The sequence below is a fragment of the Anabas testudineus genome, chromosome 1, assembly GCF_900324465.2.
Source record: "Anabas testudineus chromosome 1, fAnaTes1.2, whole genome shotgun sequence".
NCBI lineage: Eukaryota > Metazoa > Chordata > Actinopteri > Anabantiformes > Anabantidae > Anabas > Anabas testudineus.
This window is the reverse complement of record NC_046610.1, coordinates 501,174-526,819: the sequence shown is the minus strand read 5'-3', so window position 1 is coordinate 526,819 and position 25,646 is coordinate 501,174. Positions and strand designations below refer to the sequence as shown.

The 25,646-nt window shown below is 42.6% G+C and overlaps 1 protein-coding gene across 7 annotated transcripts; it reads left to right on the top strand.

Moving 5' to 3' along the window:
* The first annotated feature begins 78 nt into the window (after positions 1 to 78).
* Positions 79 to 25,646, top strand: LOC113161608 (CSC1-like protein 2). Of its 7 annotated transcripts, none has more exons than XM_026359331.2 (25): positions 79 to 434; positions 639 to 1,008; positions 5,433 to 5,654; positions 6,177 to 6,256; positions 6,596 to 6,640; positions 7,938 to 8,028; positions 9,309 to 9,346; positions 9,434 to 9,576; positions 10,309 to 10,360; positions 13,059 to 13,167; positions 13,258 to 13,328; positions 13,497 to 13,577; positions 13,962 to 14,085; positions 14,558 to 14,691; positions 14,975 to 15,112; positions 15,213 to 15,366; positions 15,486 to 15,592; positions 16,091 to 16,177; positions 16,751 to 16,816; positions 17,151 to 17,313; positions 17,418 to 17,523; positions 18,057 to 18,224; positions 18,927 to 19,042; positions 19,137 to 19,220; positions 19,712 to 25,646. In XM_026359331.2, the coding sequence occupies exons 3-25, from the start codon at positions 5,484 to 5,486 to the stop codon at positions 19,904 to 19,906; spliced, it is 2,523 nt and encodes an 840-aa protein (XP_026215116.1). In that variant the 5' UTR covers positions 79 to 434; positions 639 to 1,008; positions 5,433 to 5,483; the 3' UTR covers positions 19,907 to 25,646. The 7 variants fall into 7 exon arrangements, with proteins under 7 accessions (XP_026215116.1, XP_026215115.1, XP_026215114.1 ...); XM_026359330.2 differs by having other exon boundaries at positions 312 to 434; positions 644 to 1,008; XM_026359329.2 differs by having other exon boundaries at positions 312 to 1,008.

The window sequence follows — 25,646 nt, the reverse complement described above, 5'->3', positions numbered from 1 at the left end:
AGGACTCCTACTGGAGGTAGGACACAGCTGGAATTTGAACCCCAGTCTCCCACATGGGAGGCGGTGATGTTACCACTACACTAATCAGCCGCCTACGTATTTACAGTGTAGTCTACAACTGTTTAGTGCAAATGTTCAGTCACTGAGTTGGAACTGTGACACTTTCATTAACACTGCTTATCATTTTTTCTGGACTACTTACTCATTCAGCTGATCAGCTGTTGTGTTCTGTGTAATGATATAAGCCATATTTCTCTTTTTTCATGTTACATGTTTCACCTCTTCCTACATCTCTGCGATGGACGTTAAAGTCTTTTAATTTAGCAGAACCTTCTTATTCTGACTAATAATCCAGGAGGAGCTAGAATAAATCAAGCTGGACTACTTCACTTATCCTGGATTTCTTAGCTCTGCTTTTGTGCCACAGCCCTCAGGTGAGTACAGGAGGTCCAACCACCTACGACCTGCAGTTTGTAATAATAATATTAATACATTCCTGTGAATGTAAATGAAGGAATAACATATAGGACACTACTAGTGGGGACTTTCTATTATTAGAATTGATTTCTATGTATTAATTAGACTTGTTGTTGTTGTTGTTATGTAAACCTCTATGAAACGGGGCTCTTATTGTGAAGGGCAGCTGTTGTCGCCCCCTGGCGGCCGCTCGGCGCAGCACCGGCAGCTCTGACCGTCGTGTCCCAGCAGCGGCTCCTCTCTGGTTCTATTCCCGGTGAGACCGCCTCCATTTTAACACCGACACCCGGCGGAGGAGCAGCGGTGCGCAGCGGGCTCAGCGGCCGGCGGAGGGACACGTTTCTGCGGCCACTGATCCGTCCTTTTCCCGGCGGTGGTTCTAATCCTCGGATGGCGGCGCTGCGGCAGGACGCAGCCAGGGCGGCGGTGGATTTGTGAGGATTTAACGGCTCGTTTTCTGCGGAAAATACTGTTCATCTGGCGGAGGAGAGGTGGAGGAGAGGTGGAGGAGGCTCGGCTTCGGATGCTCAGGTACCGGCTTTATTCTAATTGGGTTTAATGATCCGGGCTGCGGTGATCATAAGGCGGCTTTGTGTGAGCCGCTCACAGGCCGCTGCTGCAGCGTCACCGGCGGCCTGCGCCCGCTGTTTCCACCCGGACAGCATCCATCCAGTCTCCATACGGCCCCGGTATGGGGGGGGGGGGGGGGGGGGGTTATATAACGTGTGCGCAGAGGACGCACCGAGCTGTGCGTCCGTCTGTCTGCAGCTCGGTGACAGACGGAGCACAGACACGTTTATTCCCGTGGAACACGTCACTATCATCTTTATCATCTGTGGTGTGTGTACCTGTAGTACCTGTAGTACCTGTAGTATTTCTACTATCTGAGGCTCTGTGAGGCCGGACACACCTTTACCTGTGTGTGTCCCTCAGAGTCCGGTGGAGACACGATCAGTCGATTCATCATCAGAGGAAAACAGGTCGTTCGAGCAGCACACGTCACAAACAGTCCCAGAAAGTCCAGGTCCAGGTCCAGGTCCAGGTGGACTTTACTACATCAGTGTTTGATCCAAAGCGACTCAGCTGAGGTACAAGGAAAAACTGCTTCAGGTTCACTGATGTCAGATTTATCAGCTGGGAACGATTCTTACTATTACTGAGTTCAGCTCCTGCTTCATCATGGACCGATCCTGATCCAGATCCTGATCCAGATCCAGTCTTTGGTTTGTGTCTGTTTAAGTCGGAGTGAATTTTGTCTCCTAAAGTTTGCATCTTTGTAGGTTTGCAGCTTGTTTTTGTGTCTTTAAGTTGTTTTAAACATTTTTGTCATCAGTTATAGTTTTATATATAATATATATTATCACAGTTGTAGTTATAAGTTATTATAAAACTATAACTATTATATAGTTATATATAATAGTGATAGTTTTATATATAATATATATTATCACAGTTGTAGTTATAAGTTATTATAAAACTATAACTATTATATAGTTATATATAATAGTGATAGTTTTATATATAATATATATTATCACAGTTGTAGTTATAAGTTATTATAAAACTATAACTATTATATAGTTATATATAATAGTTAACTTCACTGTCTTTTCACTGATACAAAATGAAATGAAACATGTTCAACGCATTATCTTTTAATAAAGGACTTATTATTTTAGGAGTATTGCTCCCTGACTGTCTACCAGTCACATCATCTGGTAGGATAACTCTCTTTTCTAATGCTTGCAACATTATGCAGCACTGCACAGGCAAAAGTCACATCACGGGCTCTGTCTGGGGAGATCGTCAGGTGGTGCAGTAAAGTTGAACGACTTTTAACAACATATTAAATTGTTGTAAAGAGAAATCCGTTGACTGATATTTATCTTTCTAAACGAAACCTCTTCCGTATGTTTCTGTTGTTATTTGTGGTCGAAGCTCTGAGACACTAAAGCAGCGCTGCCTTCACTGACCCCTGGACTGAAGAAGTCCACTTCTCATTAGAAATGCATTTGTCCAGTTTTTCTCAATGCAAAGCAGCAGCTGTGACACACCTGTAACAGGTAGACTGTGCTGTTTGGTTTGGGGAAACGCTTTAAACTGAAAAGTTTATCTGGACGCGATGATGATGACGATGAGGATGATGATGATGAGGATGATGATGAGGATGAAGTCCAGTTTTTCATTCACTGAGATTCAAAAGTTTTAAATAACTTGATGTGAATGGGCTCCATGGTGTACTGGACCAGGGGTCGAATCCCGGCTGGGGCCCACCTCAGGTAGGGGTCTTTAGGCAAGACCTCCTTACACTTATCTGAGTGTGTCCTGCTGCATTATGGGAAATGTAGGAGCCAGTCAGGATCTCTCTCAGAGTGTTGTGGTTTTAATCTGACTGTCAGCAGCTGGAGGAGAAATGAGTGAACGGCTCCTTTAACAGCTCTTATCAGTCGGCTGCAGTCGTCCCGGCGCTGCACAGACAAAGTGTCTGTTTGTGTTCGTGTTGACCTTTTGACCTGTTGCTGTTTGTTACCAAAGTCGTCGTCTTCGTCGTCGCTGCTGTCTCACTCCTTCAGTCCAGATCTACAGGAGCCGTCGTCCTGCTCCTATCAGGGGACATCACCATTAGGAGAAGCTGTTGCTGTAGTTTGGTTTTCACTGTGGTTCCATCCGCAGCTGTGACCGGAGAGGCCCACAGGGTTCCGGTCTAGGACCCAGTCCTGCAGAATCTCCCTTTAATGTCAGTGGGTTCAGACTGAAGGACACATGCAGCCGACTGATAAGAACTTCACTTACGTGGTGTTTCGACCCTGACGACCGACCCTCAGTCTGGTAACACACCCCAGTCCACCATAACATTAAAACCACCTGGGGGTCAGGGACCATGTGGCACCACGTCCCAGGTTGTCCTCTGCCAGCTGAAGGCGGAAATGTCCGAAAACGAATCTTTGAATGTTAAATAAAGACGGAGCAGATATCAGCAGAAGACACAAGCTGAGCTGTTATCTGAGAGCTGCAGGGGGCCTGGGGGGTTTTAGATGACTGGTGGTTTCTTCACAGAAACCTGTTGAGTCTTGTTTGAAAACCACTCAGTGAAACTGGACCCCCCTCCTCTCCAACAGACCTGGATCTCACAGACCAGATCCTGACTTGATCCAGCGATGATGTTGTGGAACGTTCAGTAAGAGGAATAAGAGAGAACAACCAGTGTGGATTCTTGTGTAGTTCTTCCTCTGGGTCGGATGGGAGCTGTCCAGGACTTGGATGATTACTGAATGGGCCTAATGGATTCAGGTCCAGGGCCCCACAGGGTCAGCGGGCTCCTGTGCTCTTGTGCAACAGGTCTAAAGACTCAGAACGTCCATGAAAACACTCTGGGTCTTTCTCTCCTGTGGGGGGGGGGGGGGGGGGCTACTGAGACCAGCAGGTGCCAGGTCTAAGTTGTTAATGAGAACAGGACTAATATTATTTAAGGGACACGCCTGGGGATACGTTGGGGTCTGATGGGGGTTCTGATGGCGCGATGTGGTCTGTGTGCTGTTGCTGTGTGTCTGCAGCACTGGAAGCTTCAGATGAGTCATGCTGCTGCTGCTGCACCATGACAACGGGCTGAAGGAGGGGGGGTGTTTCTGTGAATGATGCTGAACTGGTGGAATATTCCAGATCGGAGCCAGAACCAGTGAGCACAGCGCCCCCTGCAGGCTGAAGACGTCTCTGCAGCTACATTGAAACAAACAGCATTGTGTTCATTTCAGTCTGAACGTGTGGAGTTTGTCCTGATGGTGGCGCTGCAGGAAACATCATGTCACTGACTCACAGTTTGTCTCTGTCGATCCACTGCAGAGGCTGCAGAACTTCATTAGTAATCTTCCTGTTTTTAACTTTTCTGCAGTTCTACAGTAAAACAGTGACAGATGTCTGTTAGGTCCATGTTACAGAGCAAACAGCAGCTGATCACTGAGAGTTCAGCTGCTGTTTAAGACCCAGTTTGACTAAATGTGAACAAATATAGACAGAAAACAAGTTGCAGCTCAGCGTGATCTTTCCCCACAAGTAAAACAAAGAACAGTGAGTTCTAGTGAAGTAGAAATATAAAGTAACATAAAATATAAATAGTCAAAGTACCAGAAAATAAAACCAGTAGGTAAATGTACTTATTACTTCACTACAGGTCACATGTAGACACAGTCACCATACATTTCCTTTATCCTTATTTTATTTATAAGTTGTCTCATCTGAGCTGTAAAATTTTCACAACATGGTTTTCGGGTTTCTTCTTCTCTGTTGTTTCAATGAAGCGTCACTGATGATTCACGACAAACGGGCATTGAGGCATAAAAACTGGGTCAGGAGCTGCTGGCGGGGTTACCGTGGTAACAGGATCAGTAGGTCACTAAGGAGGAAGCTGCTGCTGTACGGGCATGCTGGGATATGTAGTCAGCTACTCTTAAAGCAGCAGCTAACAGAAGACCGGAAGTAAATTATTGTACTTATATCCAAATGAATGTATTTGTACTTGGCTACTTCCTCTGTACTTTTACATAAATAAATAAAATTGTGCATAATCGTTAGAATCAGCTCCACTTTACATTTAGTCATTTGCCAGATGCTTTTATTTACCTGCAGCAGGCCTCTTCCTGCAGGTAGACCACAACTGGGATTTGAACCCTGGTCTCCCATATAGAGGGGAAGTGATCTTACCACGACACCATCCAGCAAGTGCTGTTAATTAACAGTATGAATCTAGTAAGATGACTTCTAAAAGTCAAATAATTAATATATGAAATACTTTATTGATCCCTTGGGGAAATTGTGGTTGGACAGTTGCCAGACAGAACATATCGGTGGGGTTTCAGTGTCTCATCCAAGGTCACCTCAGCAAGTCTGTGTCTGGAAATGTGTTTTAAAACCTTCACATTCCTGTTGATGATAATAATACATGTTTCTCTCCTCCTCAGGTTCTCAGAGAGGATGTGGTAGTGAGCCTACTCAGAGCGCTGATCGTTACCATGGCGATATTCGGCAGCAGTCAGGCGTGCGGCGGTCAGGACAACTGCTCGAGCCCGCCCCCAGGGCCTAAAGACTACTGTTACTCTGCTCGGATCCGCAGCACAGTGCTGCAGGGGCTGCCGTTCGGAGGGGTGCCCACCGTGCTGGCCCTCGACTTCATGTGCTTCCTGGTGAATATACACTGCCACTGCACATGCTCAGTACAGCACTCACACAGTCGAAGTAGGGACTCAGGGATTAATGTGGGGTGGAGTGAAAATGTTCCATCATCGTCTTGTTTTTAACTGGCAGCAGTGATCGGTCAGGTGTGAAAGTACTCTGACAGTTGTGTTAGTCGTGTCAGTCTTCACGTCGTGGCGTCAGCCTCTTTCACTTTGATGTTGACTCTGATGCTCAAGCATCGGCCTGCAGCTGATGAGGTTTATTGACTATCTGAGGTTAGTTCCTGCCTCCACGGATCATCTGCACAGTTTTGTGCTAAAACAACAAGAGATTGAAGTTTAGATTTGTTCAGTGTTTAAACTGAAGCTCTGACAAAAGGAACATAAAACAAGTTTTATTATCATCAGACAAATGTTCCCATTAAAGTATCACAGAGGAAGATTTTTCTCTTTTAAATTAAAGTCATGTTCATGGATCGTGACTTTGACTCGATCTAACAGGAAATCCTCCTTCTCCTTTTTGTTCTTCAGGTGCTGCTCTTTGTCTTTTCTATTCTTCGGAAGGTTGCGTGGGACTATGGCCGCCTGGCACTGGTCACTGATGCCGATAGGTAAAACAAAGATCCGACACATTTCACCTGAAATTGCTTGTATGTCAGATCAGTGGTTCCCAACATCTCTCACCTCTGGGTTGTTCCAGCTACGTTTTCGACATCGTCTGCTGACAGTTGATTTACCTGCCTGGTGACACTTAGGATAGACACATACCTCCTGATTCATATGTGGGCAGCTGAGACGGATTCGGCCCCAAGAAAACAAACTGTAGTTTTGGAACTAGCCTTAAATTCACCTTGTGGGAACCTGTAGAAACCCTGAAGTGTTGTCGACCACTCAGACACAATGATCATGTGTCTTACAGCTTTTTATCTTCTCTCTTTTTCTTCCTGAAGACTCAAGAAACGCTTCAGCGTAGCGAAGCTGGAATTTCGGGAATAGTATGTTGCTGCTTCCTCCGTGTTTGGTGTGTCCATTAACACCTTCCTCCTCCTCCTCCTCTTCTTCTGGGTTCATTAACAGGGTGCTGCTCTCCGATTGGTGGATTAACACAACTTCTTCTGCTGCACTCCAGCCTGTTTTTCTGTGTTTATGTATGGGAGGTTATTGGCGCCACCTGTTACTGTTTCTGAAAAATGTGCCAAATCTGTGTTTACCTGTCCCCCAGCTCACTTCATTTATCTAACACACATACAAACATTTAGAGCATTGGCTTTGATGTGTAATATCAGATTTTTTTTATTTAACAGATTATTTAGTTAATATCAGATAATTTATTATTTTAAATACAGAATAGTTTTTTAGTAAATTTGGTAAAACAGCATTTATTTAGTAAATGTTAAATTGTGTAAAATGTTATAATTACACTATGCTGAATCCTTTTAGCTTCAGAACAGTCTGTTGTAACAGAAAAGGTTGAAATCAGAGTTACTTGTGGCACCTATCACCCCCCATACATTATGAATACTGACGTGTGTGTGATTCATTCTTGTGGGAAAACGTGTGTTCTGTATTTAAATGAAAAAATAATATCAGTTTGCTGACATGGTGCTAACAGCTGTGATGCTAACACTGCTCAATGTGTCTATGTTTACCATTAACTCAGCCGAAGACGAGAAAAAGATAACTATGAGCCGGTGAAAAGGTAACGGGCTTTGTTTGTGTCTGTAGCTCAGTGTGTTGTAAACCATGTGACGTGGTGATAGAGACGTAAACTGGTGTAACTAAGGCTGGAAACACGACATCCTCCCTGTTTCTGCTGTTGTCTTCACATCAGACTGACTGCGCAATGTTTTCCACTGTACGGAGGATGAAAATAAACCAGCAACATCTAGGTTTGTTACGAATGTTGAGCGACTTCAGCCAGCGGTGCAGAGTAATTAAATACATTTACTGCATACTAGATTTAAGTACAACAATCAGGTATCTGCATATCTATTACTCTTTTCTACCGTATGTTTCAGAGATAAATATTGTACTTTTAACACCTACGTTTATCGTTCACTGTGAGGATGTGAGCAATGCAGAAACAGGTTTTTTTTGTTGTTTTGTGTCGTAGCTCCAGTTTGATTAATGTCACCAAGCGTCACCATTAAGACAGAACAGTTTGTGCTGCTTAAATATTCTGCTTCCTGTTAGCTCCTGATGGGTTTTGGTGTCTGATGGATCTGTACGACTCTGATGTCAGCGGGGCTACATGCTAACAGCTAGCTGACTCCTTCCCGTCTGTCTCCGCAGTGTTGCCTCAGCGATGCACTCAGAGACGCCCGACCGCTACGAACGCCTCACCTCTGTCTCCAGCTCCGTCGACTTTGACCAGAGAGACAACGTAAGGACACTTTCATCACTCCTCCTCAGACTACGGAGGATAAATCTCCATAACTAAATCAGAGAGAAAGTGGCTGCAGAGCTTCACAGCCTTCTTTTACTAAATTACAGTACTAATATTCAGAACGTGTTATACTGACACTTGATGTTACATTTTTTTCTCTAATTGGCTTTAATTAATTCAAAATTTAGATTTTTTTATCTCAAAATTCAGTTAATCTTTCTTAATCTTCATCATTTAGATATTTAATAATTTATTTTTATATAATCATTTTTTAAATATAATTTTAGTTTTTCATCTCACAGTTTCAACTATTTCCTCTCCACTGTTGCCTAAAGCTTGCTCAAATGGGATTGTTTGGTTTTCTCTATAATTTTTTTTTATAAATATTTTCTGTAAGGTCTTAAACCTTAAACACTGTAAAGTGCCCTGAGATAACTTCTGTTGTAAATTGGTGCTATACAAATAAAACTGAATTGGATTCGAATTGAACTTAGTGAAAATGATTCTGATAAATAACTTTTTACTTTTTATCTTCTGTTTCCGTACGTCTCATTGAGTTGTCAGAAACTGGGCAGCTCCCTTGGTGGAGCTAAAGTAAACAGCAGGATAAGAGTTGGAACTGATGCACAGAATATGTACCTCTCTCTAATTCAAACATTGGCCTAATTTATTGGTAATTATTGATTATTTAATTTCATCACTAAAATGTTCACACAGTTTACATCAGAGTGTGTGTGAAGTGTGTGTTGTGTCGGCGTCGTGGGGACGTCGTGCAGTGAAAGTAGAGCTCGGCAGGTTTGTGTTTGCTTTTAATCTGTTGATGATAATCCAGTGTAACACCAAGCAGCTGAGAGGACGTTAACCTAATACAGACATTGACACGTCATTAGCTGAAGCTCCGCCCACTCACCTGAACTTTCCTGTACATTTAAAAAAAAAATCCAGCTGATCATTTAAAAATCGGTCAACAAGTTACTCTCATACAGTTTTACTTATATGACGGATTTGTATTGCAAAAGAGGAAAACATCTGCTGCAGCTCGCTTAGTGATCCAGGTCTGCTTCACAGTGCACTAATAAACTGGCGAACATGCTACTGTCCAACATCACCTTCATGTTCTCACTGTAGCATTTGAAAATCGATGGTGTTCGATAACTAATGACTGATATGGGTACTCAGCAGGGAAACAAATACCTGCATTTCCATCACACTTTGATCAGAAAACATTTTCAGGGTATTAAGATCTTTAAAAACTGGTTCTTGGTTCTGTGTTTCAGGGCTTCTGTTCGTGGCTGACGGCCATCTTCAGAATAAAGTGAGTATCAGCTCCGTTTAAGACCTGTTGGAGTGTCGTCTAATGACCAGTGACCTCACACTCACCGTCCTCCTCCTCCTCCTGCAGGGATGAAGAGATCAGAGAGAAGTGTGGAGAGGATGCCGTTCACTACCTTTCCTTCCAGCGTCACATCATCGGGCTGCTGGTCGTTGTGGGCGTCCTCTCCGTCGGCATCGTCCTGCCCGTCAACTTCTCTGGAGACCTGCTGGGTAAGAACAGCTCCATCCACCCCCCCATCCACATCCAGACTTTCACTCTGCAGCTGCACCCACGCCTGCAGACTCTCACTGTGTTGTCACCTTGTGTCTGGTTGGTTTTAGTCCGAATTATCAGTAAAGACACTTTCCTAAGCCAAGGAGCGCCCGGACCTCCTTCTAAAGAAGGTAACGACTGTAGGTAGTCTGTAGCCCTGTGTCTGGTGGTAGAAGCTGGTTCAGGCTGACCAGGTGGTAACAGCAGAAGAGCTAAAAATCACCTAAGTTTGGTTTTGACTTATTGTTTCTTACATCTTACCTCAAGTGCGTGAAGTCGTTGAGCCTCAGTTAGTTTAGTCTTACTGCTGTGTCTCAGTACTGAGTGTCGTGTTTGACTAGTGTAGATGTAATTCATTGGTACTCACGCTGAATTCAGTTGAATCTACACAGAGAAATGACAGAACATAAAGAACCATCAGAACAGAAGGCACTTTCACAAGTCCTGATCACGATGTTGTAGTGTAGTTTTGGGACAGTGCTGTGTTTACTGTGTGTAGGTTAATTCACATTCTCTGCTGCAACGTTTAGCTGTTGATGGGGAAAAATGAATCTTTGTGAAGCAGCTGATGGTCAACGTGAGGCCATGAGGAAGTTGTATTGTTATTTTCTTCAGTAAAGTTTGTATAATGAAGACTGTACCACTGAATGTTTCCTGATGATGAACTCTGACTTGTTCATTTATTCCAGAAAATAACGCCTACAGCTTCGGCCGCACCACGATAGCCAACCTGAAGTCTGGGTGAGTCCCTCATCGCTGCAGCAGGATTCAGTTAGTGGTCAAGCTGCTCATTGTTCCGTTTCTTCATCAGCAGTGAGATCTCAGACAAAAGAGTTTATGTTTGTCTTTGCTTCCACAAATGAATTGAATGATATTAGTGATGTTCCTTTAACCTTCTGGATGTTAAAGGACTCAGTGAAACAGCAGGTGTCTCCAGAATCTGACTCATTGTGTTTATCGGTTTATCTGCTTCACTTACTGATCTGATTTAGCTGGGAGAATGAGACTCTGATGGGATATTTTAGAGCAGTGGGGACCAACCCTGGTCCTGTATTTGAAAACAAGCAGGACAGAGCAGAGGCGGTTCAAGGATTTTATCCTTAGATTGTTTTAGACTCACTACTGTATAACATCACTACTGATGTTAATATCCGTTAGCATTATAATGGGGAATTCCATTGTGTGTTAGCATCAAGCTAAAAGTCTAGTTTTTAGCAGATCAGTAGATCAGTGGTCCCCAACACCTGGGCCACGGACCGGCACCGGTCAATTGATCCCGGGCCGCACAGAAAGAAACCACAAGACAGGGAGGATCCTTACATTAAATCCGTTTTATTTATTATCTGATTCTGAACGACGTTTTATTTTGGAAAATTACCGGATTCTCTCCTCCACATCTGTCTATGGTCGCTTTCACACCTTAATTCGTTTGCTTTGATCCGAATCAGTTGATGACTTTGTAACATTGTATCAGTTTGTCTTCGGTTCGGTTTCGTTTCACACTGAGTAAAAATCCAAACGAACCAAAACACGTCACTTCAAACTACGTGAGAACGTCCTCTCTTCTTATTGGTCAGATTGTTTCTGCCGCTGGAAATAATAAGTAAATACATAATAATAGGAAGAAGATAAAGTGTTGTTCTACTGTACGTTTGTGTGACAGTAGGGAGATTATTTTTAACTATAAATGTTAATGCAGATCGATCATCCCGTTCATTATTGTTTATTACGTTACATCGCTTGCAGAGTCTTCAGACCTGGTGTCTGTGAGACACTTCACCTCCTCACGTCTCCACATTTGTCCTCCATTAATCAGGCAGCATGTTTTTGTTGGACAAACGAAAGAAATGTGAATCTACACACTATCCATAGTCCTCAAAACACGAGATTCATAGCGTTTGGTCCCGTTTTGGTTCGGTACGCGTTCTCACCAGGAGGACCGCACCAGAGTTCGCTAGATGATGCGGATCGAGACCACCTTGTTTTGGGGGTCTCGGTGCGGTTGTTTTGGTGCGCACTCGAGTGCGATTACCGTGTTCACACCGGACAAAACGAACCGAACCAAGAGGGAAAACGAACTTGAGTGCGATTTAATCGAACTAAATCCTGTAGGTGTGAAAGCAACCTATGACTCATTCTTGATGCATGTCAAGATGCCTCGGTCACCTGTCTTACCTACACCTCTACCTTCTTAAAGGGGCCGCTCCGGCCGGTAATACATATATATATATATTTCCGCTAAATTGAAGCCTCCAAGCTAGAAAAATTAACAAAAAACAAATATCTTTGGAAAGTTTCTTTGAGTAGGGTAAAAGAGCCAGTGCAGAGACAGAAGAAGAACCTACAACTTCACAGAAAAAGAAAGGTGCATTTAACAGACAGTACCAGGAGTCCTACTGGAAATATGGATTTAATGCGACGCACCAAGTCCGTTCTGCATAATATGCAGCGACCGGCTCTCTAATGAGGCCATGAAACCTTCAAAACTGCTTCATTACTTCATTTTGATTGTCAGAAATCTCATTTTGATCGAAGACCTCTATGTATTTAGAAACATTTTGTTGTATTTATCCGCCACACCTTAAAGGCCGGTCCATGGAAATGTTGTCTGATATTAAACCGGTTTGTGGCGCTAAAAAGGTTGGAGACCACTGCTGTAGATATTTAAATGTGCTGTGAATTTTGATATGGTTGATTTATAAATCTTTATCTTTGTATATTTCAGTTTTACAATATTTTCATTTGGGAGGGAAATAAAGAGCCTGACCTAGCAACTCATCTCTGGTTTTATCTATCTGCCAAAGTGGACACCCACATTCAGGGAGGACAGAATTGGAAAGAGAATAATAATAAAACAAACTCTGATCATTTTTTAAAAAACAAAATGTCCTGCATTTCTACATTATTTTCATTTTTATTTTAAAAAGCAAAGATTATACTTTCATTACATTTTGATAGTTGATCATTTGGGGCTCTAGAACCGCCCCTGGGACTGTGGATCTTGAGGACCAGGGTTGGCTACTCCTGCTCTTGAGTGAAGACATCTCACTCTGTGGGGTTTTCTGAAACTACAGCAACACTTGATTAGTGTTACAGAGTGGAGCATCTTTCCTCACAAAGGATCTCTGTCTGAATCCAGAGACCCTTTAGTCAGCTGGTTGATGTTGATTAGTGAAGCTGAAACTACATTTGTAATGAGAAGCTGCAGCTGAATGTTTTCTACTCTGGATTTTACCAAACTCACTCGACTCTGGAGGAGAGCAGCTCAACACGTCAGTCACTTAAAACGGGATCACGTTTATTTGGGCCAGTACTGATCCTCTGAACATGTCTCTATGGAGGTGTTTGTCAGTGTTTTTCTGTCAGAGATGAGTAAAGTAAAATAAATTCAAATATTTTATCCCCCACATTTCTATTTAAACTGTTTTGATTGTTCCAGGACAAATCTGTTGTGGCTCCACACTTCGTTTGCCTTCATGTATCTGCTGCTCACCGTCTACAGCATGAGGAGACACACGTCCAAGATGCACTACAAGGAGGATGACCTGGTAGGACAACTGAAACCTCCGGAGTCGACTAAAAGGCCCCTCAGAATGTGCGTCTGGAGGAATATAATTGGTAGTTTTTGTCTCTTGCAGGTGAAACGCACTTTATTCATCAACGGCATCTCTAAATACGCAGAGGAGAGCCAGATCAAACAGCACTTCGAGTAAGTTCACCGCTTACGCTTTGAAGCTTTGTTGCTGTTAGTTAGACAAAAACAGAGTATGTCTTTACACAAATAAATGTAAAACACATGAATACATTGTTTTTACTTTATAGACACAAGGTGAAGTCAGCTGATCAAAAGACGATGCTCCCTCTGTTTCACTTTCAGGCAGGCGTACGAGAACTGCGTTGTGCTCGAGGCTCGTATCTGCTACAACGTGGCCAAACTGATGGCTCTGAATGCAGAGAGGTGGGGGCCCCGGTGCATGCTGGGATACACTGAGAATATCACTGAGTAAAATGTGTTTTCATTCAGCATGATCAGCAGGTAGAAACACTGCTAGAGGCACTTTACAGGGTTTGAGGTTTAAGACCTTTCAAATATAACTGTATACAGAATGATATAGAAACCCAACAACCCCACTGAGCAGCACCAGGAGATAGTGGAGAGGAAAAACTCTCTTTAGAGGAGAACCAGGATCAACATCATAAATGATCTTCTAACTTTTGTTCAGCATTACAGTAAAGCAGAGTAAACAGACTTCAGCTGCTGTTAACGGGACTATTTCACTTAATGGAAGTAAATAAAGGTTACAGTTTCCTGTTTCCTGATTGTGACACTTGTGTTGTACAGGAAGAAAACCGAGCGTAGTAAGAAGTTTTTCACTGACCTGATGGCGAAGGAACATGTTCCCACCATGATCAACCCCAAACCCTGTGGACACCTGTGTTGCTGCGCCATCGCCGGCTGTGAGGAGGTGAGGAGCTTCACCTGTGTTCACATTACAGCAGGAAAAACAGGCTCACGCTCTGCATGTGCTGTGTGGACCTGTGTCTCACAGGGGTTAGATCACCACACACAGTTGAATCTGAATGATCAAGTACAGCAATGAGCCACGTGACTGGTATTTTGTGGGCAACTGAAATACACCGATGCCAACTGCACAGCAGTACTACGTCGCAGTGACATGGTGGCCTCTGTCTCCAGGCTCTCTGCACTTTTTTCTCTGCACTTTTGCATTTGTCATGGTAGAAATACTTCTATTAGTACTGAATATTGGCAAATGCTCGCATGTAGGTGTTTGTGTTCTCCTGAGGGTTAAGGACTTTGACATTTATTACTTTCATATTTAGTTCATGATAACGTCCAGGAATATTCAGCCTTCGATGAACATGCTGAAGTGGAGCACAGTAACTGTCACTGTGCTAAGATTTATGTTCGTCGTGCAGGAGGAGGCCGTGAGCTTCTACACCAAGAGGGAGGCCAAGCTGAAGGAGGAGTACAGGAAAGAGAAGGAAAAGGTCCACACCAAACCGCTCGGCATGGCCTTCGTCACCTTCCAGAATGAGGCCATGACCGCCATGTGAGCCACGCCCTGACCCCCGCCCCCCATCTCTGACTCCCCCACACACACAGCCACATTAAAACAGAGCTGGGTTTATTCGTGTGCCTTTCACAGGTTTCTCTTACTGCATTAGTTCTTATCTGTAGCCTCAGTTTCTCATATCTAGAAGTGACACACACTGATACTGACCTACTGTTAGCAGAGCTGCTGCTCATTTAGATCGTGTTTTGTCAGTGACGGATTCTTTTAGTTGTTGGTTTCTTCGATTAACACCCGATATACCCCCTCCCTGTGTTTTCAGCATTTTGAAGGACTTTAACGCCTGTCAGGTTCAGGGTTGTCGATGTCACCAGGAGCCTCGTTCCTCCCAGTTCAGTGAAGTTCTTCACGTTTACAACTGGAGCGTTTCGTATGCACCCGACCCGCAGAACGTCCGCTGGTATGTCCACAAGCTCCACCCACCTACAACCTCACCTGAAAACTCTAAACAAAAAAACACAGCCTTTGAGCTGATGATGTGTCCTGGGTTTTTCCTGCAGGGAGCACCTGTCGCTGGGAGGCATCTCCTGGTGGATCCGCTGCTTTGTCATCAATTGCATCCTCTTCATCCTGCTCTTCTTCCTCACCACACCTGCCATCATCATCTCCACCATGGACAAGTTCAACGTCACCAAGCCTGTCGAGTATCTCAACGTAAGAAACCACAACCCTGCTTTTAGTCCACCTGAGAAGATCTTCAGCAGAGCTGGGTACCTTTGGGTTTTACTACCAGGGTCGACATTAAATGACTGTGTGTTTGTTTCTTTGTCCAGAATCCCATCATCACTCAGTTCTTTCCCACTCTGCTCCTCTGGGCGTTCTCTGCTCTGCTGCCAACCATCGTCTACTACTCTGCCTTCTTCGAGGCTCACTGGACCAGGTAACTCTGCTACTGTTAGTCCAAATACTGTAAGTCCAAATCAAGTTCGCTGAAACAAGTTCAACTTATTAACAAGTTAAAGGCCAGTGACAAGAAAATCGAAACAAGTCTAGGTCAAGTTTTAAATCACTCAAGACTTGATCTGGAACATTGTCAAGATACAGTATTTCAGACTAAGATTTGAGTCCAACTCTAAATCAAGTCTCATAATTTTAAAAAATTTCCAAAGGAAACAACAAGTTCAAATAAAATAAAATATGGCCACTTTAAGCCAGAGGCAGGACCAGTTCATTTGAGGCAAATACATTTTATTATTATTAGTAGTAGTAGTAATTAAAAGTCTCTACAGACATAACAGTCAAGTCCAAGTCCAGTTTCCAGTCAGTCCAGACCGAGTTATCATCAAGTTAGTGGAAGTTAGTCACAGTCTAAACTGAGTATCGTTACGTTGAGACTTATCCCTCACGTGTCTGATTTCACTCCTCTGTGTATTTGCAGGTCTGGAGAAAACAGAACAACGATGCACAAATGTTACACCTTCCTAATCTTCATGGTCCTGCTGCTGCCATCTCTTGGACTCAGCAGGTATAAAAATCATCGTCCTCACTAAAGTGTGTCTCTCCATCTGTATTATTCTGTGTACTTTCTCAGTTCAAAGTACACATCTAACCAAGTACAGAACAAATAATCACGTGTTTTCTTAAGGAGCTCTTCAAGCTGCCTTGTGTGGCGGTCATAGAGGAGTCAGAGCCCGGCTAAAGGCTGTTTACCACTGATCTTTTATATTTATCATTATTGATTTTAAAAGAGAAATGCTGGAAATTGGATTTTACAAAATCTGTGGACTCAGCACAAATCGACACAGGTTTCCTGTTGTAAATGCATGTATAGACGGATATAAATAAAAATGAACAGAAGCACTGTGGTGTACATTTAGGTTCATCGTTTTTTTATATTTTGTCGTGGACCTACACATTTTGTCACTGTACGATTGTGTTTAAGTTTAATCGTGACTGCTGAGGTCAGGAATAAGAGGAATAAGGAAAGGAAAGGAGAGGAATAATCATTTCCCCTTACGAGTCCGGACTCTAAGTCTGAACTCATCAAGTACATAAGGCTGAACTTGGCTAACAAACAGTTTCTGTCTGTGTGTTTCAGTCTGGATGTTTTCTTCCGCTGGCTCTTTGATAGAAAGTTCCTCGCTGATGCTAAAGTCAGATTTGAGTGAGTATATTTTTTTATTTTCCAGTTCAGTATGTCCTGCAGGTTACTGTTACTGTTAAAGAAGTCTGTGATGGATATAATAAAGAAAATTATATCCTTCATCATGCATAGTCCAACAGCCCAGAGCTACAAATATTAAAATAAAATAATTGAAACCTGTTTAGTTGAAACTAAACACAATACAATACATACAATTCAAATAAACAAACATACAGCCATTTCAGTATATGCCATTTTTATTAATTTATATTATATATATATTTTTTTTACTCTTATTTTGAAACATCCTACTTAACTGCCAGTAACTGATAACACCCCTCCTCTTCCCCTTCAGGTGTGTCTTCCTGCCAGATAACGGAGCGTTCTTCGTCAACTACGTCATTGCCTCTGCGTTCATCGGAAACGCTATGGACCTGCTGAGGATCCCTGGTCTGCTTATGTACATGATCCGGCTGTGTCTAGCTCGGTCCGCTGCCGACCGCCGCAATGTCAAGAGGGTGAGGAGGACACACACAGAGAGACGCTGATTAATATTGTCTCCCATTAGTTTTTTCTTTGTGTAGAATTTCATTAACTGAAATATCCTGTCTCATCCCTCCAGCACCAGGCCTATGAGTTCCAGTTTGGGGCAGCATACGCCTGGATGATGAATGTCTTCACAGTGGTGATGGCCTACAGCATAACCTGCCCCATTATTGTCCCCTTCGGTCAGTCTCACCCTATAGTGCAGGGCCACTACTACAGTGTCTGTTGTACAGCATTAGTTCTATTTTATACTACTACATCTATCAGGATTGCAGTACTGAAGTCTTGACACTGGTACCATACTCTTTTGAGACTTTTGTGGCAAATAAAGCCAAAATAAATCATGAGTAAGTCGAGCCTAAAGTCAGGTGAAACAAGATTGAAATCGAGGAAACTTGATGTTCAGTTTTGGACTGACTGGTTTGGCTAACCCTAACCCTTGAGACAAATCCAGATCAAGTCTCAGCAAATTAAGGCTCAACTTATTTGAAATATACAGGTCAATTCTTACATCAGTACAGACAATTTCAAATGAAGTTAAATCAAATTAGTAATAACCATCCTTTTGAGATACAGTCATTATACTGTACCACTCTTCGTGCTTAAATTGCCCCTTGGGGACGAATTAAGTGTTTTGAATTTAATTGAATTAAACTAAATTGAATTGAATTTGTCTGTGGGACCTTCTAACTTAGCAGCTCACCTGTCCCTGTAGGTCTGATGTACATGTTGTTGAAACACCTGGTAGACCGATACAACATGTACTACGCCTACCTGCCCTCCAAACTGGACAAGAAGATTCACTCAGGAGCTGTTACCCAGGTGGTGGCTGCACCAATTCTCTGCCTCTTCTGGCTCCTGTTCTTCTCCACCGTACGAACAGGTAAGCCTTTCCCTCTGGAATCAAGAACATTATCGAGCACAAGTGAAGTTAGTGAGGAAGTCCAAGTAATATCCAAGTCAGTCAACAAAAGAATGTTTTAAAGCCAAGTCCAATCGGTAAATGTTCTGCACTTATATAGCGCTTTTCTACCTAGTTGGTACTCAAAGCGCTTTACACTGCTTCTCATTCACCCATTCACTCACACAAGCACACACACACACAGCAGACCTGACTCACCGGGGGCAACTAGGGGTTCAGTGTCTTGCCCAAGGACACTTTGGCATGTGACGTGGGAATCGAACCACCAATCCTGTGATTGGCAGTCAACTGCTCTACCTATTGAGCCACAACCACCCCGGTCAAGACAAGTCTAAATCAATTCAGCTGAGGCAAGTACAAATCAAGTCAGTTTAGTCCCAGTGAGTCAGTCAACCACATCACATCTTGAAACAGATCCGAATCATGCTTCAGACCTGTTGAGATAAGACAAAAAGTCCAAATCTGGTCTCAAGTCAGTTGAGACAAGCCTGAATTAGCAGTTAAGTTTCAGATGCTTGGAAAGTACAAGTTCCCGCTCCACTCATCTGAGTCAAGATCAAAATCAAAGACAGGGTCAAATATACATGCACCATGTGTTTGAATAAGCAAAATGAAGGCTACAACATGTACTGGAACTGCAAACTAATGTTAATGTTCTATTAGGATTTGAGACTCCAACCTCAATGTTCACTCTGGTGGTGCTGATCGTCACCATCGTGGTCTGTCTGTCTCACGTTTGCTTCGGACACTTCAAGTACCTCAGCGCTCACAACTATAAGGTACATCAACATTTTAATTAAAGGTTCTGTAAAAGTCTGTATGAAATAAATCCGTAGCTGTTAAATACAGTCTTACATTGTGTCTTTGTCTCAGATCGACACCAAGGAGAATGATATTGACACAGTCGAGAACGGACGTCCAGCTCGTCCCTCATCCTCCCCCACCACCAAATCTACTGTGAGTGGATCTAAACAACTAGTTCTAGGGTTTGTTTGACTTGACAGATGTGAAAGAAAGAAGCCTTTAATTGTCTTATGTCACATTTACATGTTACAATGAAATTGGACCAGGAAGCTAGCGTGGAGTGTCTTGCTCAAGGACACACCTGGTGTCTGTGACAGGGTTTGAACCCTGAACCTTCTGCATCTAAGGCCAATAATCTACCCATAGAGCCACTAAACTAAGATTAAATGGCTAAGTAAGGCTAAGTAAGGTGTAGCATTTAAAGAATTATACCACTGAATAGAATTTGAATACCACTCTAGCTTGGAGTTGGTGTGCAGACGTTAGCCTCCTTCACTGATGTCATCTTGATTAGTCTTCCACCTGTATGTGATATGCATGTAATTTCATTTATGAAGTCAACATAAAGTTTTTGTTCCGCTTTCTTTCAAACTCTCAAGATTTGACTTTGATTAACCTAGTTATTGTTTTTTTGTCTGGTCCAGCAGCAGCAGCAGCAACAGATGTACATCGCCCAGGTGCTCCAGGACCCAAACTCAGACGAACCGGGCAGTGGGAGTGGCGAGGAGGACCGAGGGTCATCCCAGGACGAGGAGATGTTGAATGGCGGAAACAGCATCAATGAGGCGGATTTCCAGTCAGGGGAGGACAGTCTGATCGCCAACGAGGTCCACCAGTAGCTGGGGGTGGAACTCGAGGGAGGGAGAGGAGCTAGTTAAGGGTCCAAACCCACACAACAGTTAGAAAATAAAGTTGACTGGAGAATCACTACACACACACACTGGTACGAAAATATTGAAGCGGTTAGCTCCACCCCCTCCCAGCTTGAAGACTTGACCCTGACCTTTGACGCCGGCGCCGGGTCACAACATCTACTCCTACACATCTGTGTAAATTTGAAGGACATCGAACTGTCCACAGGAAGTCACTGTACATAACCACAAAGCCAAAAGTTTTTGTTGTTTGTTTTTCTTCGGGTTAGGGAGCAGGGTTAAAAATTTGTGCCTGAGCTGGATTTCATTAGTTGGTATTCGTGTCTTGACTCCCAGTCCCACCGCGGGTCACCGGTGGGACCTGTCGAGGGGTCAGTGCTGAAACTAAGTTTTTCCTTGGCCTGGTGGATGCCTCCAAACAAATCCCTGCCACAGCCGTCATCCTCCAGTGTCAGAGTGCTGAATAACTCTCCAACCGCCAGCTCTTGTAGTGGTATAAACCTCGCTTACGCAGACACATCGCAGACTCATTTCCCTTTTCGTGTTTTTTCTTTTTGTGGAACCTGTTGGTTGTGGATTTTGCTGGCACACACATCACCTGGAAGTTTTTTGTTTTTTTTTCGACCTGTCAAGCTTTTGCTGCATGTGGTTTAAAGTGCTGTCCGGATAACAAACATCACCTCCTTGAGATGACGTCATCCATCATAAGACGGTAGTGACCAGATGTCCACCAGATGTCCAGGTTTCTCCTGATACCTTCTGGATGAATGTTTTTGGTTTCTGCCTCAGATGGACTGCTTCTGAACCACACCGGACTCAACAAAAGGATGCTTTATTTTTTTGGTTTTGATTTCACCTGAACTACCTTAAAACATTAATACCTGACAAAGGGAACTGGGATGTTTGTATCTGTGTAGGTTTAGCAATCAAAACTCTTTTCATTCACGGGCAAACCTTTGTGAAGACGCTGATAAGTTTAGCAGCAGCAGTTGATTTGTTTGAGCTCAAGTAGACCCAGAAGAGCAGCGCTTTTCGTCTGGAAGGTCTACCCTCAACGCCTGAAGCTGCCAGGGAAGTCTGTCTCAAGGGAAAGTGTGTGTTTTGAAGTGTGTACTGTGTGTGTGTGTGTGTGTGTGCGTGTGTGTTTCTGTCTGTCTGGTAGCTTATTGGACACCAACCTGCATCATGAAGGGTTCAACAACATGGCCAGGTAACCAAAAACACCACAGCATCTGGTTGATAAGTTCCAGTGCTTCTCAAACTGTTGTCAGCGTACTGTAGATTTAGTTTAATTAAATGTTTTCCTTCACTTCGGTGCAACAATGTCCACATTTATAAAAGAGAGATCCTCTACTAACATAAAGTCACTACATCACTGCTACAGTTCACATCTCTATGGTCATATTATATGTAGTCCAACAGAAATTCGATTTGTCAGGACTTTCAGAAGAATAGACAGTCAGGATGTGCTAGCCTAGCTTAACATTAAGATTGGAAACCATTAGCCTAGCTCCACAAATAGAGAAAAAATCATCTTGCAACATCTCCAAGAGTGTCTGATTTACATGTTGTCTGTTTCTTGTTCGCGCTGTTGTTTTCTTGTGTAGCTAAAGCCACATAGTAGCATAGCAGCTATTAAACAATTAGCTTCTTATTCAAGATAGCTTCGGTCTTCACTTCTGGCTTCAGTCAACAAAATCCATTTGATTAGATTGGTGACTAGCTCTCTAGCCAGCAGGACCTGTTGCAAAGGCATATTTTGACCCATATATGTGTAAAATTGAACCACAGTGAACTGTTGTGACAGAGCTAAAACATTAACCGTCAAGTTAACCGAGAGCCAGAGAATCCAAAATGGAGGCTTACGGTTTACCGTTCATTTCCACCAGTCTCCTCTAGCAGAGTATCTCGCTTCTAGCTCAGCGCGTGTTCAACCTCTTCAGTAACTCTTATGTTAAGAGAACAAATTATGTGTTAGCCGTTAGCCCACAAGCTACAAGAGTTTTCCAACTAAATCTTTGAGTCTCTAATTGAACGAAACTTTAGAATCCAGTATTTAAAAAAATCGGATTTCACCGTGATATTGGTGAGACTGATAGAAGTAACAATTAAGCTAACAATTTCCATGTCCTTCCGAGTTGTTGTGCTAAGCTAGGCTAAACATACTTTCAACCTGTCTGTAACAAAAAAAAAGATTTTGACATGTTTCTCATCTTGTGACGTGTCTGACGTGAACTCACGTTGACTTAAACCCAAATTTAAATGCACTCCTTTTGTTCGTTACTGTGCAGCTCTGATGTCGAATATTTGCAGGACACTTTGCTCTGATCCTCGTGATGCTGTTCGCGTCTTTTTCCTCTGATCCAAAGGTTTTGAAGGAAAAACGAGAGCAGCCTCCATCTTTTTAATTAAACGGCCGTACTGCTGCATTTTCAGGCCGTAATCCATTAACTCTTTTTTCTACAAAGATCTGTTGCCTCCATTACAAATTTTAGTTTTTATTTTAGACACTTGCCATCCAAGTAGCACCTGGTATTTTCTGGTATTTACAGTGTGAAGCTAAAATGTTCTAAAGTCCATATAGTTGCTTGTAACTACTCATTATTGTGCACAGTGGTCACTCCATTTCATGTTTTCTCCCTGAGAAATTAACAAGACTAGTTACAGTTGGTAGGACTGTGTTATAACAGTTTATAGTGATAACTGGGGGACATTTACCTTCGAAATTCATTGTAAATGTTTTAATTTAATTTGACAGAAGTAGACAAAGCTAGTTAGCTGTTGATAGTTAGCCAAATAAGCTAACATTAGCTTCATCCTGGAACAGAATCCTGCGTCATGATCCCCAGTAAAAATCAGTGTACAGCTAATTAACCCTCATTAAGGACCACAAATAAAAAATCACAGTTTTATTTGATTCTAAGATTTGTAGCTTTTGGACTCGTTTGCGTTTTCAATTTGCTTCATTTTTAACGTTCAATAAAAAAATGTAGGATGAGGTGTAACCGACGTGTTTTGCTAATTTATGTATAAAGATAGCACAGTATCAACATAGCATAAACATAACCCGGACCTCGACCCCAAAAGTAATTTAGCTAGTTAATGACATGCTAACGCTTCGATTCTGTTGCTGCTGTAGGGAATGAGTAGATACCATTAGCAACTTCCACTAGAAAAGACGTTTAATCAGTTCACCAGCTCTGTAGCTGTCATGTTTCTGGGTTATAAAAGACACCACCGTGACTCTGAGGAGACTCCAGCTGCATCACGGTAAATGGAGTTTGATCTAAATTCGAAAATCTTCATCTAAATTTAAAGTCGGCACCACAAATTTTCACTGTTTACACATTTGGGATGAATGACTGGCGGTGCATTTAAAAAAAGCCTTTAAGTGGACCGTGGCCCATAATAATCTGCTTGATTGACTATTTTAAGTTTGCACTTTGGGCAATAAAATGATGTTAATGTAACATCTTATTTATTTGTAAGTTTACTTTCCGATTATTCAGTTCTAAACTGCCCCTAGTGAACAAACATATGAACATCATTGGTATTAAGCAGGATGTTTGGAGTGACGCCTTCATTTTAGTTTCACCAGAGATGGTTCGGCTCTAATCTGCTCCACAGTGGACAAACCTATACCCTTCATTAATTAAGGACACACAGTGGGGCCTAAAAGTGAAATGTAAACCTGGAAATAAGAGAAATAACAAGACACTTTTATGTATGATATTTTCATTTGAGTTCAGTTTAGTTTAGCTCACTTTACATAATAAGGTTAAGACCTGACAGATTTATGTAGAAAACATACAGAAACAGGTGATTTACTCTTTGGTTATGATTAGTTCCAGGTTTACCTGTGCTCTCACATAAACTTCAATTTATGTGAACAATAACTTGACGCTGTGTTTTTCTGCATGTACATGTAGTTAAAAAGCTAATATGAAGTAGTTTGGGAGTCGGGAGGCAAAAAGGTCAAATAGAAACATTTCAGCATTTCAGTTCAGCAAAGTGTCGACAACCTAGTCTCAGGTGTCGATTGTTTTCCTAAAATAATGTTTACATCAGATTTTGTTGCTTGTTATCATTTTTGTTGTGTGTGTATGTGTGTGTGTGTGTGTGTGTGTGTGTGGACACAGCTGTACTATGAAAGCTGTAGCCTCCAGGACGTTGTTTCAGGCGGCGCTGCTTGGTGGCTACACGCTGGAGAACCGGCAGCGTTTGTGTCCATGTGATGTTTTATTTGTTCTTTTTCCTCTTCACCTCCAGCAGGCGTCTGCTGTTGATTGTATGCACATTAAACTGAAACTGAAGAAGAGCTCATGGTGGATCTGGGGTGTGAAGCTGAGACTGGAGGTTCAAGTCAGCAGCTCTCAACCCAACAGACCAGAAACCACCACAGATTCTGTTCTGAGGAGCCAAGTGTAGGTCTGGTTTGTCCAGATCCTGTCTGGGAAGGGAAACACTGTTGATGTAGTTTGTACCAGAGCTCTTCATGTTGATTTAGGTTTGTTTCTCCATGTGATCGTATCTTTGCACAAGAGGCCATCGTGAAACCAGAAGAAGATTCTGATTCCTAATTATAAAAACTTTCTCCCCGAGGCGTCCATAAGCTGCTGTGGAGCTTTTGATCATATCACATGATCTTCACCAGCTGATGGAGCTGATTTCTTTTCTGCAGACTAGTGGATGAAAGCAGAGATCATCACATGGAGAGAAGCCTCCTCGTTTTTAAAACCAGTCCAACTGCAGCTGAAACTAAAGCCTCAAACCTAATGAAGGGGCATCTTCTGTTACTGTGCAGTAGAGGAGTAATCTGATCACTGATCTGTTGCATGTACACATGGATCTACAGTAATCAGGTCAGATCAGCTACTGCATAACTACTAGAATGCTTGTTCCCTAGTTGCCCACGTAACCTGATTTCTCTGAGCAACCAGGTTAGTACGTCTGGAGACGTCATTTTTGTCTTTCAATTTAATTTTATTAATGTTCAAGCAGAACAGAAACTTTCAGTCACTAGTGACATCGAGATGGACGCCATTAAAGAAAATCATGTGAACTTCTTCCATGAACCTGATTCCTGATGGGAAGCAGAAGTTTCTGATCTTTAACGATGTTGATCGAACATGAAACCAGGTACAGCTCCGGTACCTGCAGTGCATCCTCAGTCCTTCCAGACTTCAGCACACGACAGAATTCACACAGACGGTGGTGGTTTGTTGTGGACTGAGGGTTGAGAGCTGCTGCGTTCACTGACATCTCTGCGTTCTGTTAAAAAGTGTCTGTGTGATATTTTTGTAACCTGCTGATCAAGTATTTGATACCGAACATGTATTAAAGAATCGTTGATAGCTGTGACAACACTGTTGTAACATGTAACTAAAGGCTTTTAATTATCAGCCGCTGCTTTTATTTTTTGCTTTTCTTGTTTTTTTTTAAATTGTTGCTGAAGTTGTGAAAAAGAAGAAAGTGAAGTGAAGAGTGCGCTGAAAGCTACTGAAACCTGTTGAAGATAAAATGTGTAAATAGCCATTGGACTGCACTCGACTCAGCGTCTCATCTCACTGACTGCAGGCTCGTTTCATGCTTTTAATTTATTGCTATGACATGTATTTATTTTTACTATGATTTCCAGGTTGTATGTACAGTGAAACATTTGTCCTATTTATGTTACTTGATCAATAAAATTGGCTTCATCTATTCA